The sequence below is a fragment of the Daktulosphaira vitifoliae genome, unplaced genomic scaffold (assembly GCF_025091365.1).
Source record: "Daktulosphaira vitifoliae isolate Bord-2020 unplaced genomic scaffold, ASM2509136v1 Scaffold_2, whole genome shotgun sequence".
Taxonomy (NCBI): Eukaryota; Metazoa; Arthropoda; class Insecta; order Hemiptera; family Phylloxeridae; genus Daktulosphaira; species Daktulosphaira vitifoliae.
In genome coordinates this window covers 1,419,532-1,436,127 of record NW_026099573.1, presented here as the reverse complement: position 1 = coordinate 1,436,127, position 16,596 = coordinate 1,419,532, and the positions used below count along the sequence as shown (strand labels likewise).

At 24.6% G+C, this 16,596-nt stretch overlaps 2 protein-coding genes across 5 annotated transcripts; one reads left to right on the top strand and one right to left on the bottom strand.

Moving 5' to 3' along the window:
• Positions 1-1,127: 1,127 nt before the first annotated feature.
• On the bottom strand, positions 1,128-12,983 carry LOC126899302 (transcription termination factor 5, mitochondrial-like). 2 transcript variants are annotated; one of them, XM_050674069.1, is made up of 9 exons: positions 12,852-12,983; positions 12,293-12,421; positions 11,742-11,839; positions 11,214-11,353; positions 10,071-10,395; positions 4,229-4,396; positions 3,893-4,137; positions 3,595-3,819; positions 1,128-1,406 (listed from the first exon to the last, which is right to left on the bottom strand). In XM_050674069.1, exons 2-9 carry the CDS (start codon positions 12,411-12,413, stop codon positions 1,139-1,141), a joined length of 1,590 nt encoding a protein of 529 aa, XP_050530026.1. In that variant the 5' UTR covers positions 12,414-12,421; positions 12,852-12,983; the 3' UTR covers positions 1,128-1,138. The 2 variants fall into 2 exon arrangements, with proteins under 2 accessions (XP_050530026.1, XP_050530025.1); XM_050674068.1 differs by lacking the exon at positions 12,852-12,983 and adding an exon at positions 12,644-12,752.
• Positions 12,901-16,596, top strand: LOC126899303 (uncharacterized). Of its 3 annotated transcripts, none has more exons than XM_050674071.1 (5): positions 12,901-13,018; positions 13,892-14,135; positions 14,206-14,436; positions 14,493-14,819; positions 14,888-16,596. In XM_050674071.1, exons 2-5 carry the CDS (start codon positions 13,920-13,922, stop codon positions 15,710-15,712), a joined length of 1,599 nt encoding a protein of 532 aa, XP_050530028.1. In that variant the 5' UTR covers positions 12,901-13,018; positions 13,892-13,919; the 3' UTR covers positions 15,713-16,596. The 3 variants fall into 3 exon arrangements, with proteins under 3 accessions (XP_050530028.1, XP_050530029.1, XP_050530027.1); XM_050674072.1 differs by lacking the exon at positions 12,901-13,018 and adding an exon at positions 13,732-13,789; XM_050674070.1 differs by lacking the exon at positions 12,901-13,018 and having other exon boundaries at positions 13,796-14,135.

The window sequence follows — 16,596 nt, the reverse complement described above, 5'->3', positions numbered from 1 at the left end:
AAATGAAAAAAAAAAATTTGTCCCGACATCTTATCTTCTATGTGCAAATGGCTGTCGAAAATTTAAAAAAAAATGTAATGTTTGCGATAAAAATTACATTTTATCGGGATGTTTTTTGTACTTAAAACTGCCATAACTTTTTCAAAAATGAACAAATAAAAATAATATTTTTTTGTATTGAAACCTTAGATATTTCCCTTTCATTTGATATAATTTTTTTTGAAAATCTAACACTTATTCTGCTCACTGGGAGGATTTAAAATAGTAACTTTTTTACAAAAAATAACTTTTTCAACTTAATTTTTGAAAATGTTCCGGAAATACTGCGTCCTTTAAACATATATAAAATTAAAGCTTATTTTATGTACTACAAAATGAAAAAAAAAAATTTGTCCCGACGATCTATCTTCTATACGCAAATGGCTACCATATTGAAAAATATACTATTTTTGTATGATAATTATGGGTTTTGTATTTTATTTTAATAGAAGTTGATGTTGCTTTTGCAATTATCCATCAATTTTTTAAAATTAAACACTATCTACAGATTTGCATCGAAGCGTTTCTTATGATAGTGATTTTAATCACTGTCAGATTAAATCTATACTGGACCCTACTATGCAACGTCTCCACTATGCCGCGACCCCACTGTGCTACCGTTTTTTAGTTACTTATTTCTCTTTTTGTTTGTACAGATTATTTATTGTGGATTATTTTTAATGAATATTATTGGCCAATAGTTATATTATTTAAAGATTTGTATTTCTTTTTGTAATGTTAATTGTTGTCCTGAATAATGTTAATAAAAAGGGCGAATTGAACCTTTATGCTATATAAATGAATAAATAAAAAATACTTTTTATCGAGTAATACTTTTAAACAATTGTTATTAAGACAACTCCAACTTGTATAAAATTTTCATTTATTACTGTAAGTCAGTAGGATTTGAATATTTAGTACTAGTAATACTAGTAGATCACTAGCCTAAGTTGATACAATTTCATATTTATCATAAATTACAGGAAGCTACCTTTCCCTGCCTATTTATCTATTTGAAGCTTTTAAAATATTTCCAATAAAAAAAAAATGTTAATAATGATTATAATTAAAAAAAAAACATGTTATACTTGAAATAATACTACTCTATAATTGTGGAAATGACAGTGGGTACATGATCGAGTTCTTCATTATCACCATAAGAATGTTTTAAAGATGCAGATGAATTTAGTTGTTTATCTTTATTGGCTGTACTCCAGACGCCATCACCAGAGAAGTGATGATTTATTTCAAGACTATACAGTATAAGAGGTAACAGGAACTCAGATTTAATCAATCCTCTTGAGTCTCTAAGATAGTATATATCCTTCATGTTTTCTACATCTTGTAACGCCTTGGAAATTTTTTCCCTAAAATTAAAATATTTTCCATTAGAAATAATTTAATATGGTTTGTCAATAATGTATATTTAAATCAATATTGTCCCAATTTCAGTGGTATTATAACGCGATATTGAAGAAATAATTTGTTTTTGATATTATATGTAAAAAAATATAGATATTGGAAATAAAATAAATGTTTAATTTTAATCATTAACCTTAGAAAAAGAGTGCTATTGAGGAGAATATAATACAATATAGCATACTAAAATCTCCTTTTATTTGTTATAATATAAACATGGTTGTAGGTTATATCATAGGATGATGTTCTGTGGGTTGATAATAATATTAAAAAAGAAGAAATATACTAGACTTAAACATAGATAATATTAATACATTGATAATCATCTATATACGATACATTTTTATTATTTTATTAAAATAAGATATAATTTTTTAAATTATATCTTTTTATCATAGCAAATAACTTATAGCACCACTAAAATATAATACTTGAAATTTTTAAATTTAATTATTTTATATACAGACATAATACATTATGTCAATGATTTTATAGCTTCTGAAATGTTGAAAATTTTTATGACTTTTTGAAAATTGTATACAATTTTAAGGTTTCTTTAGTTTCCAAATACAATTAAAATATTGGGAATTTTTTATAATAGATTATAAAAAATCTCTTTAAAAAAACAAATATTTTTAAAAGAAATTAAAAACTTACAGTAGAACCTTTTTGTTTGTAGGTAAAATTCAGTTATTAGAGCAAATAAAATCATTGAATATGAGTTAGAAGTATACATAGTCATACATATTAATAGTTTAATTAAAAATAAATATATTATTTAGTCCTGAAATTTTTTTTAAATCACAATAGTTATAAAAAACAATTTTACATGTTTTGACCCCTCTGATCATTTTTTCTATTACGGTATTAAAATAACACTTTGAAGTTTGCAAAAATATAAAATACAATATTATAAATTTTTTATTTAACTTATTAGTTTTCTGAAACAAATTTATTAATTATCCCTCTAAAAATATATGAACTTATGTATCCTTAGAATCTTCCAAAAATTTTGCAAATTCTAGAAGTTGTAAGCTTTAATAATAAATTAGGCTTGATAATAACAATTAATTTATGGATTTTAATACAATATAATTTTTGTAAAGGATGAATTATTGTGTTATTCAAACGTCCAATAAATTATCAAACAATTATTGTTATTGTTATTGTTCTAATATGTCGTAATATACTCGTCGCTACCATAAAATGGGATGTTTGTACATTATATTCTTAGAAGGACATGACCCTTTTCTAACAAAAATTTAATAAAACTTTAAGAAAAATAGTCAACAAACTCATGCTGTTTAGTTATATTATAGTGTACACATTCGGTCATAAATCGTTTGGTGGTCACTTTTAAAATACTTCCTTCTGAAAAGAAATCTATAAATTATTTTTGTCATTTTTTTTATTCTAATTATAATAATTAAATACATTGTATCAACCCTAATCTTAAGTGTTAAAAAGAATATGTTGATACTATTATAAAATGTCAAAATGGTTTGTATATTCTATTCATCTGAGGTAATCTCTGTATTTTATGCTTATTTATCAATAAATAATTATACTGTAAGAATTCGACGATGATGATTTTCGGGGGTAAAAATATTATAAAAAGGCAGAGCAAACTCTTATTCTCCTCTGTTCATTTCGTGCTCTAGATATTGTTACGTAGATATTGCGATCATCATTGTCGAAGTTCTTACTTGCTTAATTTGTGAACTAAAACTTAAATTTGTGTTACTTAATTTATCATTTATTAATATTATCACTGAAGTTATATAATAACTGAGAAAGAAAATTATCAGGTAAGATTTTTTAAATCCATAAGAATATTTATATTGTTATTTTATGATCCTCGAATCACACTCTGAAACAAAAGTAACTCTTATTCTCACTCTAACTCTAACTATCAACTTTAACTTCTTTCTTTCTTTTAATTTATAATTTTATATATTTTGGTTTACGACAAATCCCATACTATACATATTTATCTTACTAAAAATGTATTGTCAGAAGTGATAAAATTATAAATATATATATATTTTATGTAACCTATGTTTAACATAATGATAATTTTTTACAAACCAATTAATTGAAAATTTAATAATTTCAATGAAAAAAATCTGTACTCACTTTGGATATAACACCACTTGTATACTATGGCATATTTGCTTGTCAGTAAAATTGTGTCTTTTCAAAAATGTACAAGTTTGCCTGATAGACATAAGAGAAACATAATGCCAGTATGGGTGCCGAGCTAACATGTCACGTAAATTTTTTTTGCTTTCTTTAAGTTCTAAGGTCAGGTATACCATGATATCATTGGAATAAACCTTGTCATTACCATTATTGTTAAATCTAGATGTTGTAAATTTATTTATATACAACAAATGTTTGAAAAATTAAGATGTAATAAATTACTATCAAGTACTTGTCAAATTGCTCAGAATTAGATGTTAGCAAGTGCACACAAACACAATTCTTGTTTTGCAGATATTTCAGTCTTTGATTTACTTGTTTTTTGTAAAATATTAATCGTGCAACATGCAAGTTAGTCATAAATGGTACCAACTCTGGTGTTTCTCTTATGTAACAAAGCCGTTTATTCACAGTTTGAGGAGAAAGTGTATAAATTCTAGGGACTTTTGATGTAAACGATTCTGGAATACCAAAGTTCTAGAAAAAGGATTGTAAAAGTTTTTAAAATACAGATTTTTTTTTCTATATACTTTATCAACTTAATAAAATAAATAAATTGAGTACAAACCTTTAAATGTTTTTGAATGATTTTAATATTTTCATAATTACTGAGAGTTATAATTGGAAATTTTGATAAAATATTTTTTGTCTCCTTACCGCATAGTTCTTTACAGTTGTTTAAAATGTTCACTATATTATCTGGATCACTATGTAGTAAGTAAGGATTATTTCTGATCTATTTAATCCAAAAAATAAAATAAAATCTATTAATAATGAAGAAATATAAAATAAACTACTTATATAATTTCCAAAACTAGTTGTGTAAGAAAAAAAACTAGTACAGTTGAGAGCCAGCATAGTGAACTCTAGTATAGTTTGAAATTTGATAGTAATTAACATCACTAGTATTAAACACTTTGATATGAATACTTATAAATTAAGATTAGAGAAAAATATTGAATGATTTTAATGGAAATTTTACATATTTTGATTTTGGCCACCAATTACTGGCAGAAGAAATGTCTTTGGAATGTTTTTTATTTTTTTAAAGGCATTATTTGGTATATATTTAAAGAACACAGAATTTCCAGATCATTATCAAAAATTTATTTATACAATTACATAAAAAAGTGTTGCGTATAAACAATTTTTGTAATTAAGTTATGATGAGATTTCCATAAAATGCACATTTAAAAAAAGATAATAGTTTTTAAAGTTACTGATAAAATTTTTATTATGATTTATGAATTTTTAAAAACACTACAGTAAAATGAAAAAAATTGTCAAATTTTTATAATTTTTGCAATTTTATACTTAAATAATCAATTATTCATAGAAGATAACATAAGTCATAAGAATGTTTTTCTTTCTTTGATTTTAAATTATATTTAATTTTTTTTTTTTTTTTCATATAACTTATAAGAAAACAAGCTATTTTTAACATTGTCAAACACTTTAACTTTGACCATTTTAAAACTATTAAGTTTCTGGATTTTTCCTTTTTATCTTAAAGAAAATTATTGAATTTAAAAGAACACAAGGTTTTGGAACACTATCAAAAATTAAAAGAAAAACATGTTATCATGATGATTTAAACCCATTTCATCAATGATTGAATTTTGACAAAAAATTTGTCAAACCAAGTTAAAAAAAAAAACCCAGCACAGTGGGATCCCGGTGTAATATTATTTTGATACTTAGTTGAATTTAGACGTCTCGTTGGCGATTGCCAGTGACATATCGACGCCGCTGAGGCGTATAATGGTTTAATTTTGTTTGCATGGCCCTTGCCGTAAAAACCCATAAATGAGTTCATACAGCTGCACGTACGGATTAGCAATATACAACGTATTACTTATCATTGTTTGTTTACACAGATCGATTCTCGTACCGCGTTGTAAAGGACATCTTTCTTTTTAATTAAATAACGTATATTATCACATAAAATTTTTATTACCATGATTCATTATAACAGACCTAAGAGCCCTCTGGGATCTCATCAGCTTTTGACAATCCGTCGAAGAGCCACTTCTAATTTTCCACCTCAAGCGTTCAGACTTAAGTGCTCAGCTTCACTCTTTTACTTTGCGGCCTTTTTATTTGTCTTACTTTGTGACTTGGTGTCTTTATTCTTAACATAATTTAATAGTTTAAATTAACGTATNTTTATTCTTAACATAATTTAATAGTTTAACTTAATGTAAATTCATGCTTGAATAACTATCAATTATAATACTTGCTTATATAATAAACTGTTTTCCATTTATTTAACATCTAATAAATCTAATTCACCTTCATCTCCTCTCTACACCGTAAAACAAGATTCGCAGTCAAGATATATCAGGTAAGAGTAGTTTAACACACTAACTACAATTAATAGTAATAACTAATAAAAGACACTCTAAACTTTAATTTATTATCTTCTTCTTTCGCTTAAATATATCTTCGTTCTAACTTCCCACAAATAACGATCACTTCTATTAATTTATTTATATTATCTAACTTCACCATCACTCTCTCACTCTCTCCCCAAGCACTCTTTTTATTGGTTATTACACCGGCACAGTGGAGATGTGGCATAGTTGGATCAAGTATAATGATTTCTGACAGTGATTAAAATCACTATCACAAAAACGCTTTGATGCAAATCTGTATATAGTGTTTAATTTTAAAAAATTGATGGATTATTTCAAAAGCTACATGATCTCCTATTTCCTTATTTATATCTTAATTACAAGTTTTATGATTTATAATTGTAATATATGAATAAATAAATATTTAAATATATATTTATAATATATAAAGGGATATGGTGTTATTAAAAAAAAATATTGATTATCATCAATATGCTACCATTATTAAAGAAACAGTAACATATATGTTATAGAATCATATTTTCCCTTTAAACAGTCAGAGCTATATTTATGAGAAGAGCTTAAGGAATGTGTACCTTACTCTTCCGAAGTTCACGTGGCCATCAATTTTTTTCATCAAAATATTACTATTAGGAGGATTAAGTTAAAATAAAAAAGGTAGCACAGTGGGGTCGCGGCACAGTATGGATGTGGCATAGTCGGGACAAGTATAGATGATATCTGACAGTGATTAAAATCAATATCATAAGAAACGCTTTGATGCAAATCTGTAGAGTATTTAATTTTAAGAAATTGGTATATTATTTCAAAAACAACAATAACTCTTATTCCCTTAATTTTATCTCGATTAGTTATTTGATTTATAATTATTATATATGAATTATTAATAATTTTAGTAATTAAATTTAATAAGAAATTGATATTCAATAATTTAATATTTCTAATAAGTATATTTCTTTACTTTTAACACATATAAAAATTTTAAGAGCTTGACACAATACTTTTCAATAAAAAATATTTGTTACTTATAATAAAGTTATAAATTTTATACACTGGACTACAAGGAACTTTCATCAGAAACAAAAATGTACTTTTCTAAATCAACTTTTCTCAATGTTTTCAAATATGCAATTAAACTTTTTCTATCACCTATAAGTTTTAATATTATTACTTATTATTAAAAAATAAGTATTTACAAATAAAAAATAATAATTAAGAAAAAATAAAAATTGTTTTAAATTAATTCTGATTTTGATTATTAATTTGTTAAAAATAAGGAAAATGACATATTTAACCAATTTTTTTAATCCTTTAAAGTTGATTTTTGTGAAAGTTTATAATAAAAAGAAATTAATTTACTACCATAACTTTTAGCTCAATTGGCAAGTTTGAAATTGATATCATTAAATAGAAAATTTTATGAGAATTAAAATAATTGTATTGTTAAGATTAATATGCGTTCAGGAAATTTTTTAATTACTATTTATAGTAAATTTATCAGAGTAGCTCAATATTTTTATCGTAATAGATAACTTAAATAGAAGCAATAGTTATCATTTCCTAGTAACTCTTGGTGTTTAAAAAGATTCTACAATTGAAATATTCAGAAATTAATTAATTTTAATGATTTACTTTAACTAAAAGAATCAATCAAAACAAAGTTGTAAAAAAAATTTACTCAATTGAGCGTATTAAAAACTTTGATTATAATGGTTAAAATCCATTATTAATACAGGAGAAACTAACAATCATTTTTTTTTAGAAATGATTTATATAGCAACATGTTACCAAAAATTTTGGAATAGTATAGTCTAGTAGTAGCACACACAAATACAGTAAAAAAATTATTAAATTACAAAGTAAAATGATTTAATTTTGTAGTTGAAACCTATCATATCGAACTTGATTCGTCAATAAATACTTTGAAAACATTATAAATGAATGATTTTAATTGTTTGTATGGAGAACATGGGATAAGTAACTGTTTAATTGATAATTTAGTATCGTTGAAAAATGTAGGTCAAGTTAGAGCAGAGAAAATAAATTATCGTCACAAAAAAATATCTTCTCAGCTTTACATCGAAACTAAAACTTAAAATATAGTAAAATAATTTTAATATGAATAAGAAATTTCTTCTTGCATGGGGTGACTACAGTGATGGGATCCTTGATCTTTATTCAAGTTATTGAATTTTTATCTATCTATATATATAAATGATATAAAAATCAAAGGAGTTGAAAATTTATTCAAACTTAAAAAGAATTAAGAAAAAATGCAAAAAATTCTTTGCTACACTCGGGTTGGAACCTTATACCCCAGCACGTAAAACAAAAGTTTAACCGACTCGGCAAACATAAGTCGCTACCGTCAGCTGAAAAAAATGGCTATTTAAGCTAGTTCAAATTTCAATATTATTTTTCTCAACTTCAAAAAAGCAAAAAAATTTAAATAAGTTTAACCTTCTAAGCTATATCAATTTTATTTATATAATATTTATGAAAATCAGTGTACTCCCCTTGTCAGGCATTTTAAAATAAAACCCAGAATTTTTATACAAAAATAGTATATTTATGAATACAGTTGTCATTTTTACCATGAAGACAAATCCAAAGGTCAAATTTTTTTTTTCAAATTAAAGTACATTACACAAATTTTGAACGCCTCCTATATAAGAGGAAATTGTCTAATTTTAATAAAAATTATGTCAAATAAAATATGTACTTATAATGTATTTAGAAATTTGTTCTAATACATACATTTTTCGAAAAGTTATAGCATTTTTAAATTGAAAATTTAAAATCGAAAATTTTAACACAAAGATAGCGTTTCTTTAACTATGGCAGCCATTTGTATGCAGAAGATAAAATGTCGGGACAAATTATTTTTTTTCATTTTATAGTACATAAAATAAGCTTTAATTTGATATATATTTAAAGGACACAGTATTTCAGGAACATTTTCAAAAATTAAGTTGCAAAAGTTAATTTTTGTAAAAAAGTTGCTATTTTAAATCCTCCCCAGTGAGCAGGTTAAGTATTAGATTTTCAAAAACCCAGCACAAGGGGGTCGAGACACAGTGGTAACGTGGCATAGTTGGATCAAGTATAATGATATCTGACAGTGATTAAAATCACTATCAATAAAAACGCTTCAATGCAAATCTTTAGATAGTGTTTAATTTAAAAAAATTGATGGATTATTCCAAAAGCTACATGATTTGCTATTTCCTTATTAATATTCTGAATGAAAAAGGGATTATTAAAAAACATTATTTCTCATAAAAAAATTGTGTTGATCCATACACTTTTCAATAAATTATAGCATTATAAAGTTAAAAATATAAAATATAAAATCGAGAATTTTCACACAAAAATAGCATATGGTAACTATTTTAACCGTGAAAACAAAATAAAGTCTAAAATTTTTTTTTTCATAATTAAGTATATTATATAAGCTTTAATTTAAGCTATATATAAAATTGTCAGTATTTCTGGAACACTTTAAAAAGTTAAGTTGAAAAACTTAATTTTTTGTGAAAAAGTTGTCATTTAAAATCCTCTCATGTGGGCAGGTAAAGGGTTAAATTTATGAAAAAAATATACCAAATGATTGATACAAACAACAATCATCTATAAAAAAAAAAATTATATTGATATGTTCATTTTTAAAAAAGTTATGGAAGTTTTAAGAAAAAAAAGTGAAAAAAATGACAAAATTTACCGATTTTTAAATTTTAAATTTTTTTGGAGATTTCCCCCATTTGCGGGGAACAAGGGAAATTTTTTCATTTATTGAGGGTAATGTCTTTGACTAGATACGATTTGTGATCTTTTGACGTATTGTTGAAAGATATCAGTTCCGTGAGAGATGAGTATAAGTGGTAATAGACACAAAAAAAACGCATCATAGTTAAACCAATACCTTCTCAGCTTCGCATTGAAGCTAAAATATTTCCAGTAAAATTACCAAATATAAAATATGCAAATATAAGACAAAAATGAACTATAAAGGTATTATCAACTTTTTTATCTTACTTTTTCTATACTAAATTCAAGTTGATTTTGGAGAATTGCAATGACTTTTTCTGTTTGTCGAAAACTTTTATTGTTAAGACGGTTATATAAGTTAACCGCTCGTTTTACACTCTCAGAGTCTAATTTAAGTTTCCACTGAAGGTACAATTCGAATACATCATTTTGGACTTGTGACCAAGAGAGCAATTCATCACATTTCCCTACAGGATACTGACTGATAGGAAACTGAAGAAATGACAACATATGGTATCGAACATCAATGTTTTTTTGGATAAACTTATCAGTTTTCAATGATTTAATAGATTTCCTTATGATGTATTTAAATCTATAAATGAATATATAGTTAATAATTATTAATATTTTAGAATATAATATTTATAAAAATAAAAAGTTTTAAAGTGAATCTATTTCTAAATAATTTTATGATCTAGTTTTAATAAATTATCAAAAAATACTTGAAAAACAAACTCATAAAACATTTTTAACAGTTCCTAAAATTTGTTTAAATATTAAAACATATCACGTTAAAAATTGTATTAAAAACTAACATAATATCAACAAACATATGAAGTGTAATAAAAAAATAACGTCATGATATATGTTATTCAGATTCTAATTTACAGTTGCTTTATTTTATGTCTTTAACCAGAGTTAGATTACCACTCTGAAAATTTGAGTTTTCATGATTGATGGTTTTATGTTTTCAATTAAAATAGTGACACGGTACCGTGTTTTCCTCAGCCGCAAATCACGTTATCAACCTAAATGAAAGTGTATCGGGATCTGAATCATAAGTGCACGGTGGCCTAGTGGTAAAGTTGGTCTATACAACATCTTGGATCGCGGGTTCAAATCCTGTACCGTGTCTCTTTTTTTCACATGATTTCCCGTACACTTTTTATGACCGACCGTCAATCCCCGGCGGCCGTGTAAATAGCTTAACTCAAAATATTATAGGTTATAGGAATACTTTTGAGTACTCTGGGCTAAAAGTAGTCTTTTGTAAATTTTAGTTTAAGCCATTTGTCATTATAGGTCTCATTTATTAATGGAAGAATATACTTTTAAAAATTGTGTTTTCACTCTTATAAAAATCTATTTACAATTTTATTGAAGGTAAAATAAATTAAAAAACAAATATACCTTATTAAAACAAATGGGCAAATTTTTTTTTTATTAAAACCGCCTTCTTCCAACAACATAATATAATTCTTTATAGTATTCTTATGCATTGTTACCACTTTAGGGGTTTTGATGATTTCATCTTTAGTAAATCCAAAATCCTAAGAAATTAAAGTACATTTTGATTAAACTAACAGCACACGTTGGTTTTTGAGACATGAAATCATTAATTTCAATAAAATTGAGTCAGAAAAATTGTGTTTGTTAATGTTCTTTATGAAATTAATAAATTTATTACACTTTTTCTTTTTCCTCGCCTTAATCCCAACTACTTGAGGTTGGCCACCTCTATCCTAAACTTCTACTTGACACGATAAATTTATTACAATAATTTGTTTAAAAAATTTTAAATGTTATAAAATTGTTTTGTTTTATAATTATATATTTTTGTAATAATGTCTATGTACAGTTGCATTGAGATTATTCATTGATAGAAATATAGATGCTAAATGATCGTTTGAATATACAAATAAGTTTTGCAAAACTTACCAACATTAATGAAATTTTATTTGACAAAGTTACAGGGGTAGACTTCAAAATAGATGGATTCCTTTTAATGATTTTTCTTGATTTATCTACAGACAGACCTTTAAAAAAATTGAAAATTAATTTTCTTTAACCATACTACTTAATTAGACAGAATTCATGTAATATTGAACAATATAAGTGTATACTTTAATTTTGATGGAAATTTTATGGGGGAAACATTGGTAACAATATTATTTCCCATGTAAACATTGGTTATCAAGTGACGAAAAAATGAAGTTTGGTGTAAAGAATACCTTCTTATGGATAGCAAATTACATTTTTTTGATCTCTTGAAAAGTAATTATTTATGACTTGTCTCCTATTACATAATCTTTAAAGAGACTTAAATGAAGTATAAAATATAAAATTGTGATTAATAAAAAAAAGTATTACACTAACAGTATTTATTATGGTAATTATTATTATTTTATTTTATGCTCAACATAAATTTTATAGTTGTTTAGTACAAAAAAAAAACAAAAATCGAAATAAAATTTTTAGTGAAATATTACCTAATTTTTCTTGCAGTACGATTATTAATTCTTCGTTCATGTTCTTAATATCACAAAATTGAATTATTCGTGGCTTGAAAATTGCTCCAGTCATTCGAAACCTCAACAATTTCCAAAGCATGATGAAACCTAAGTAAAATATACCTCATCAAGGTGTCTAAAAAGCTCACGATTTTACGAAAACTGCTCTAGTTTCTTTTAAAACCAAATTCGGTTTCCATATTAATCTTTAAAGTTCATTAACCACGTAAACTTAAAACTACCCTCTTCCTTTATAATTAAAGTTTACATTGATATTAATATTACATATATAAAACAAAATAGATTATATTTTGTTTCTGTGATTCATACTTTTATATGTATATTTAAAATCACGGTTAATGATTTCTTCCATCTAGTGGTAGATAACTAGTTCTATCTAATTGAGTTATCATTGAGGTGATTTTTTGATAATTAAGTGAAAAGTGGCAAATGATATAATCATAGATAATATTATCTTTATTATAAAGATATAGATAATAAACTAGATTGTTAATATAGGTCTATATTGTCTGTTTACCAGTGATGCCGAATAGTTGCCATCTTCATTGAAGCAAGAATTTGTTTTCCTTTACTTTATGTACATTTATTAAAACAGTAAAAAATTGATTGATAACAAAAATGTTTGTATACGAAATATGGGGAAAAAAATTATATACCTAAAAAATGCATTAATTATAAAAAAAGGTAAAAGTTTTTAAGATTAGTGAAGAATTTTTTTCCTACTTATAATATACATAAATATCAGCTAAACTGCATAAAAAAAAATGTTAAGCTTACTTGAGACTTACTAGAAATATACTATAATATAATGACACTAATTATTATGTCTAAATTTGTCAATTTTCGACTTGAAATTTTGAAACTAAATAATTTGTATTATACAGTAAAAATCAAACTATTTTGATGTATTAATCTTAATATTTGACCTAAAATTGAATAATAGAGGTCGTTTTTTGTGGTATATTTTGTCAAAATAGTAAAAACTCGTTGAGCCACCAGTATAAATTTTTTTAAAAATCTCAAATTTTCACAAAATGCCTATTTTAATTTATATAATAAAGTTAAATGGTTCTTATTAAAATTTCGAAGATCGACTTTTTTTGATACACCCTAATAAGTATACACAATAATAATAAATAAGTTTATAGAAGGATAAATATTTAAAGAATACCCTAATATTTTTTTTATGGAAAGTTATAATTTTAGAAATAGCCTTAGCATTATAAGTCCTTGCATAAACAATGCAACTAGGCATACTTAAATCGGTGGTGTTTTCGAAAAAGATCTTTTTTTTTTTAAGGTATACATTAATTTAAAAAATGTTAATGATAATACGCCGTATACACCCTAATATATTATGATTTTATGATAAAAGCATAGAATAGATAAGATCTTGTCTATTCTGTGATAAAAGTCTATCTTTTTTCAAATATAGGCGTAAAATCCCTTGTTTATGTTAGTATGGACACGGTTATTTTATTATCTATGGATATATTAGACATAAAATATTACGTTGTGTGTAATGAAATATTGATTAATTTATAAATTTATTTTTAGCAAATTCATCAATTTATTAACATTTTAAATGTCAAAGGAAATATCAAAAGTTTTACGGCATAAAAGCCTCAACAAAGTTGTGTTACCAACATTTTTTAAAATTGGTCCAACATTTACTTTGTCAATTGTAACTTGTATGTCATTACTTGTTTTTGTACAGCCCCAACTTGATACTAATTACTACATAGATGAAGAATTTCATGCTCCTCAAGCACGCCATTATTGCTTAGGCAATTTTCATATAGTTTGTATATTTTTTATTTTATTTGTGTACTTAATTTTTTTTAATCTACCAATACATTTTTTCTTTACAGTGGGATAACAAAATTACCACTTTACCGGGCTTTTATTTATTATCTGCAGCCATAATAGTTCCATTCACATGGGTATATCATAATTTCTTTATATTATTAGGCTTTGTAGGAAAAAATGCCAATTTACAAGATGATCTATGTTCCTTAATAATATTAAGAATTATAAATTCTTTAAGTGCTCCTGCGTGTTTATATTTGACATATTACAGTTGTCTACAATTTTTATCAAAAGTTTGTTTTAGAAAAATATTGTAAGCTCAGAAAATAATAAGTATATTTTATTTCAGAGTGAAAAAAAAAGAAGTAGAAATTCTGAGTGGACACTAATGTTTCTTGCCTTAAGCGCAGCCACATTTCCTATTGTTTATGCTCCTTATTCTTTTCTTTACTATACAGATGTATGGGCTACAGTTTCAGTATTTCTATGGTATTCATGTTATTTAAATAAAAAATCAAGTTTATATCTCAAAATATTTTTGGGTATGTTTTCTGTCTTATGCCGTCAGACAAATATTGTCTGGATTGTATTAATTAGTATTAATGATATATGCCATTGTGCTGAAAAAATGTATGCTCCTATTAAAAAGAGTGATTCAACAATATCTTATATTCTAGTAAGTATTTTAAAATTATGATTTTGACTACTTTTGGATTTGAAATTTTATTGAAATATTTTTTGTAGGCATGTGTTATACAAATTGGCTATATTTCATTGAAAACCAAAAATGAACGAAAAAAATTAGTGTTATTTCTTAAAAATTGTTTTTATGTGACATTTCCAAATATTATAGTTGTTGTAATGTTTTCATTTTTTGTATTTTTTATCAATAATGGTGATATAGTTGTTGGTGACCGTAAATCACATAGACCAAGTATACATCCAATGCAATTATTTTATTTTGTAGGATTTTGTTTTATATTTTACATACCAAGAATGGTTTTTTATTTTTATGATTATTTAATGAAAAGTAGGAACATTTCTATACAAGTATTGATTTTATTTTTCAATGATAAATGCTATAAAATTTCATCTAAAATTTTCATAACTCTTGTTGGAATTTCTTCAATTTTAATATATTTAAATACCATGGCTCATCCGTTCTTGCTCTCTGATAATAGACATTACATTTTTTATGTTTGGAAATTATTTTATGGTCATAATAAACCTTTATTCCTAAGGTATTTGCCTGTGCCATTTTATGCATATGGGTTGTATGTGTTAGACTTAAAAATAAAAAAAGTATCATTTGCTTTTACGTTATCCTACTGGCTAACTACATCTGGTCTACTTTGTGCACAATATCTCTTAGAACCTCGGTACTTTGTTGTTCCATTCCTGTTTTATCGACTTCATACAGATGCTTATAATTCTAATACTTCGAAAATGGCATTTTTTGAATTTATCATATACCAATTTATAAACATTGTAATAATGTGGATATTTCTTTATCGTCCTTTTATTTCCACAATGGATAATTCAGGGCGTTTGGATCGATTTACATGGTAACTTTTTATATGTGATTATTTATTATGAAATTTTGTTAAATTAAGATAAAAAAAATGTATTTTTATTAAATTGTATTATAAATTTCAGGATTAAGAGCATTGTATTTTTTTAAATTAATAATATTTAGGTTTGGTTTTATTTAATGAATTTATAGAAACATTTAATTTTATAGAAAAAATTCCAAAAATTTTTTTTTATTTATAATTTTTTTCTGCAAGACCCATAGGTGTCTATTAGAGTAATATTTTGAGGATACTAAATGTATTTTCATCCTACCTTAAAAAAAATATATGTGTATAACAACATACGATTTTTTTTTAATTATTAGGAAGCTAAGCTCCTTGTTTTTATAGCAAGGTTTTCAAAAATGTTACAGTTCCCTGAATAATGACTTTGGTCACCTTCCTTAAACACTGGCTATGTTAAATGCATAGTAAAACTAAATAAATTTTATTTTTTAATTATTTTATTTTAAAATTTTAATTTTATTATTAAAATATTTAAAAAATTATTTTGCTCCCTCTATGATAAATTTTTGCGGACGCCCTTGCACGTTATTTTCTTATAATATAAATTAAATTTTTTTTTTAATTTTTAATGGATTGTTATTTGCTGTAATTTAGAAAATTTAAAGTTAGTATAACTTATGTAAGTAAGTTAATTTAATGTCAAATAAATAATAATTTATATTATGGACTTAAATAAAGAATTTGTTGAGTTTTTAGAACATTTTTTTCACAAATATAATTAAAAACACCATGACTATCATAGCCATAAGTGCAAATAGGAAATATTATTTTGAATTATTAACACATCATAACTCTTTCTGACATTCTTAATACGTGTGATTTTGTAAAATAAAAATATAGATAGTAATTGATCAA

Coding starts and splice junctions, on each gene's coding strand:
- LOC126899302 (XM_050674068.1), bottom strand. CDS start 12,686: ATGGAAGAAATCATTAACCGTGATTTTAAATATACATATAAAA. Junction 11,840..12,292: donor CGTACTGCAAGAAAAATTAG/GTAATATTTCAC, acceptor ATTTTTTTAAAG/GTCTGTCTGTAGATAAATCA. Junction 3,820..3,892: donor AATTCTGAGCAATTTGACAA/GTACTTGATAGT, acceptor TACAACATCTAG/ATTTAACAATAATGGTAATG.
- LOC126899303 (XM_050674071.1), top strand. CDS start 13,920: ATGTCAAAGGAAATATCAAAAGTTTTACGGCATAAAAGCCTCAACAAA. Junction 14,136..14,205: donor GCTTAGGCAATTTTCATATA/GTTTGTATATTT, acceptor TTTTCTTTACAG/TGGGATAACAAAATTACCAC. Junction 14,437..14,492: donor GTCTACAATTTTTATCAAAA/GTTTGTTTTAGA, acceptor ATTTTATTTCAG/AGTGAAAAAAAAAGAAGTAG.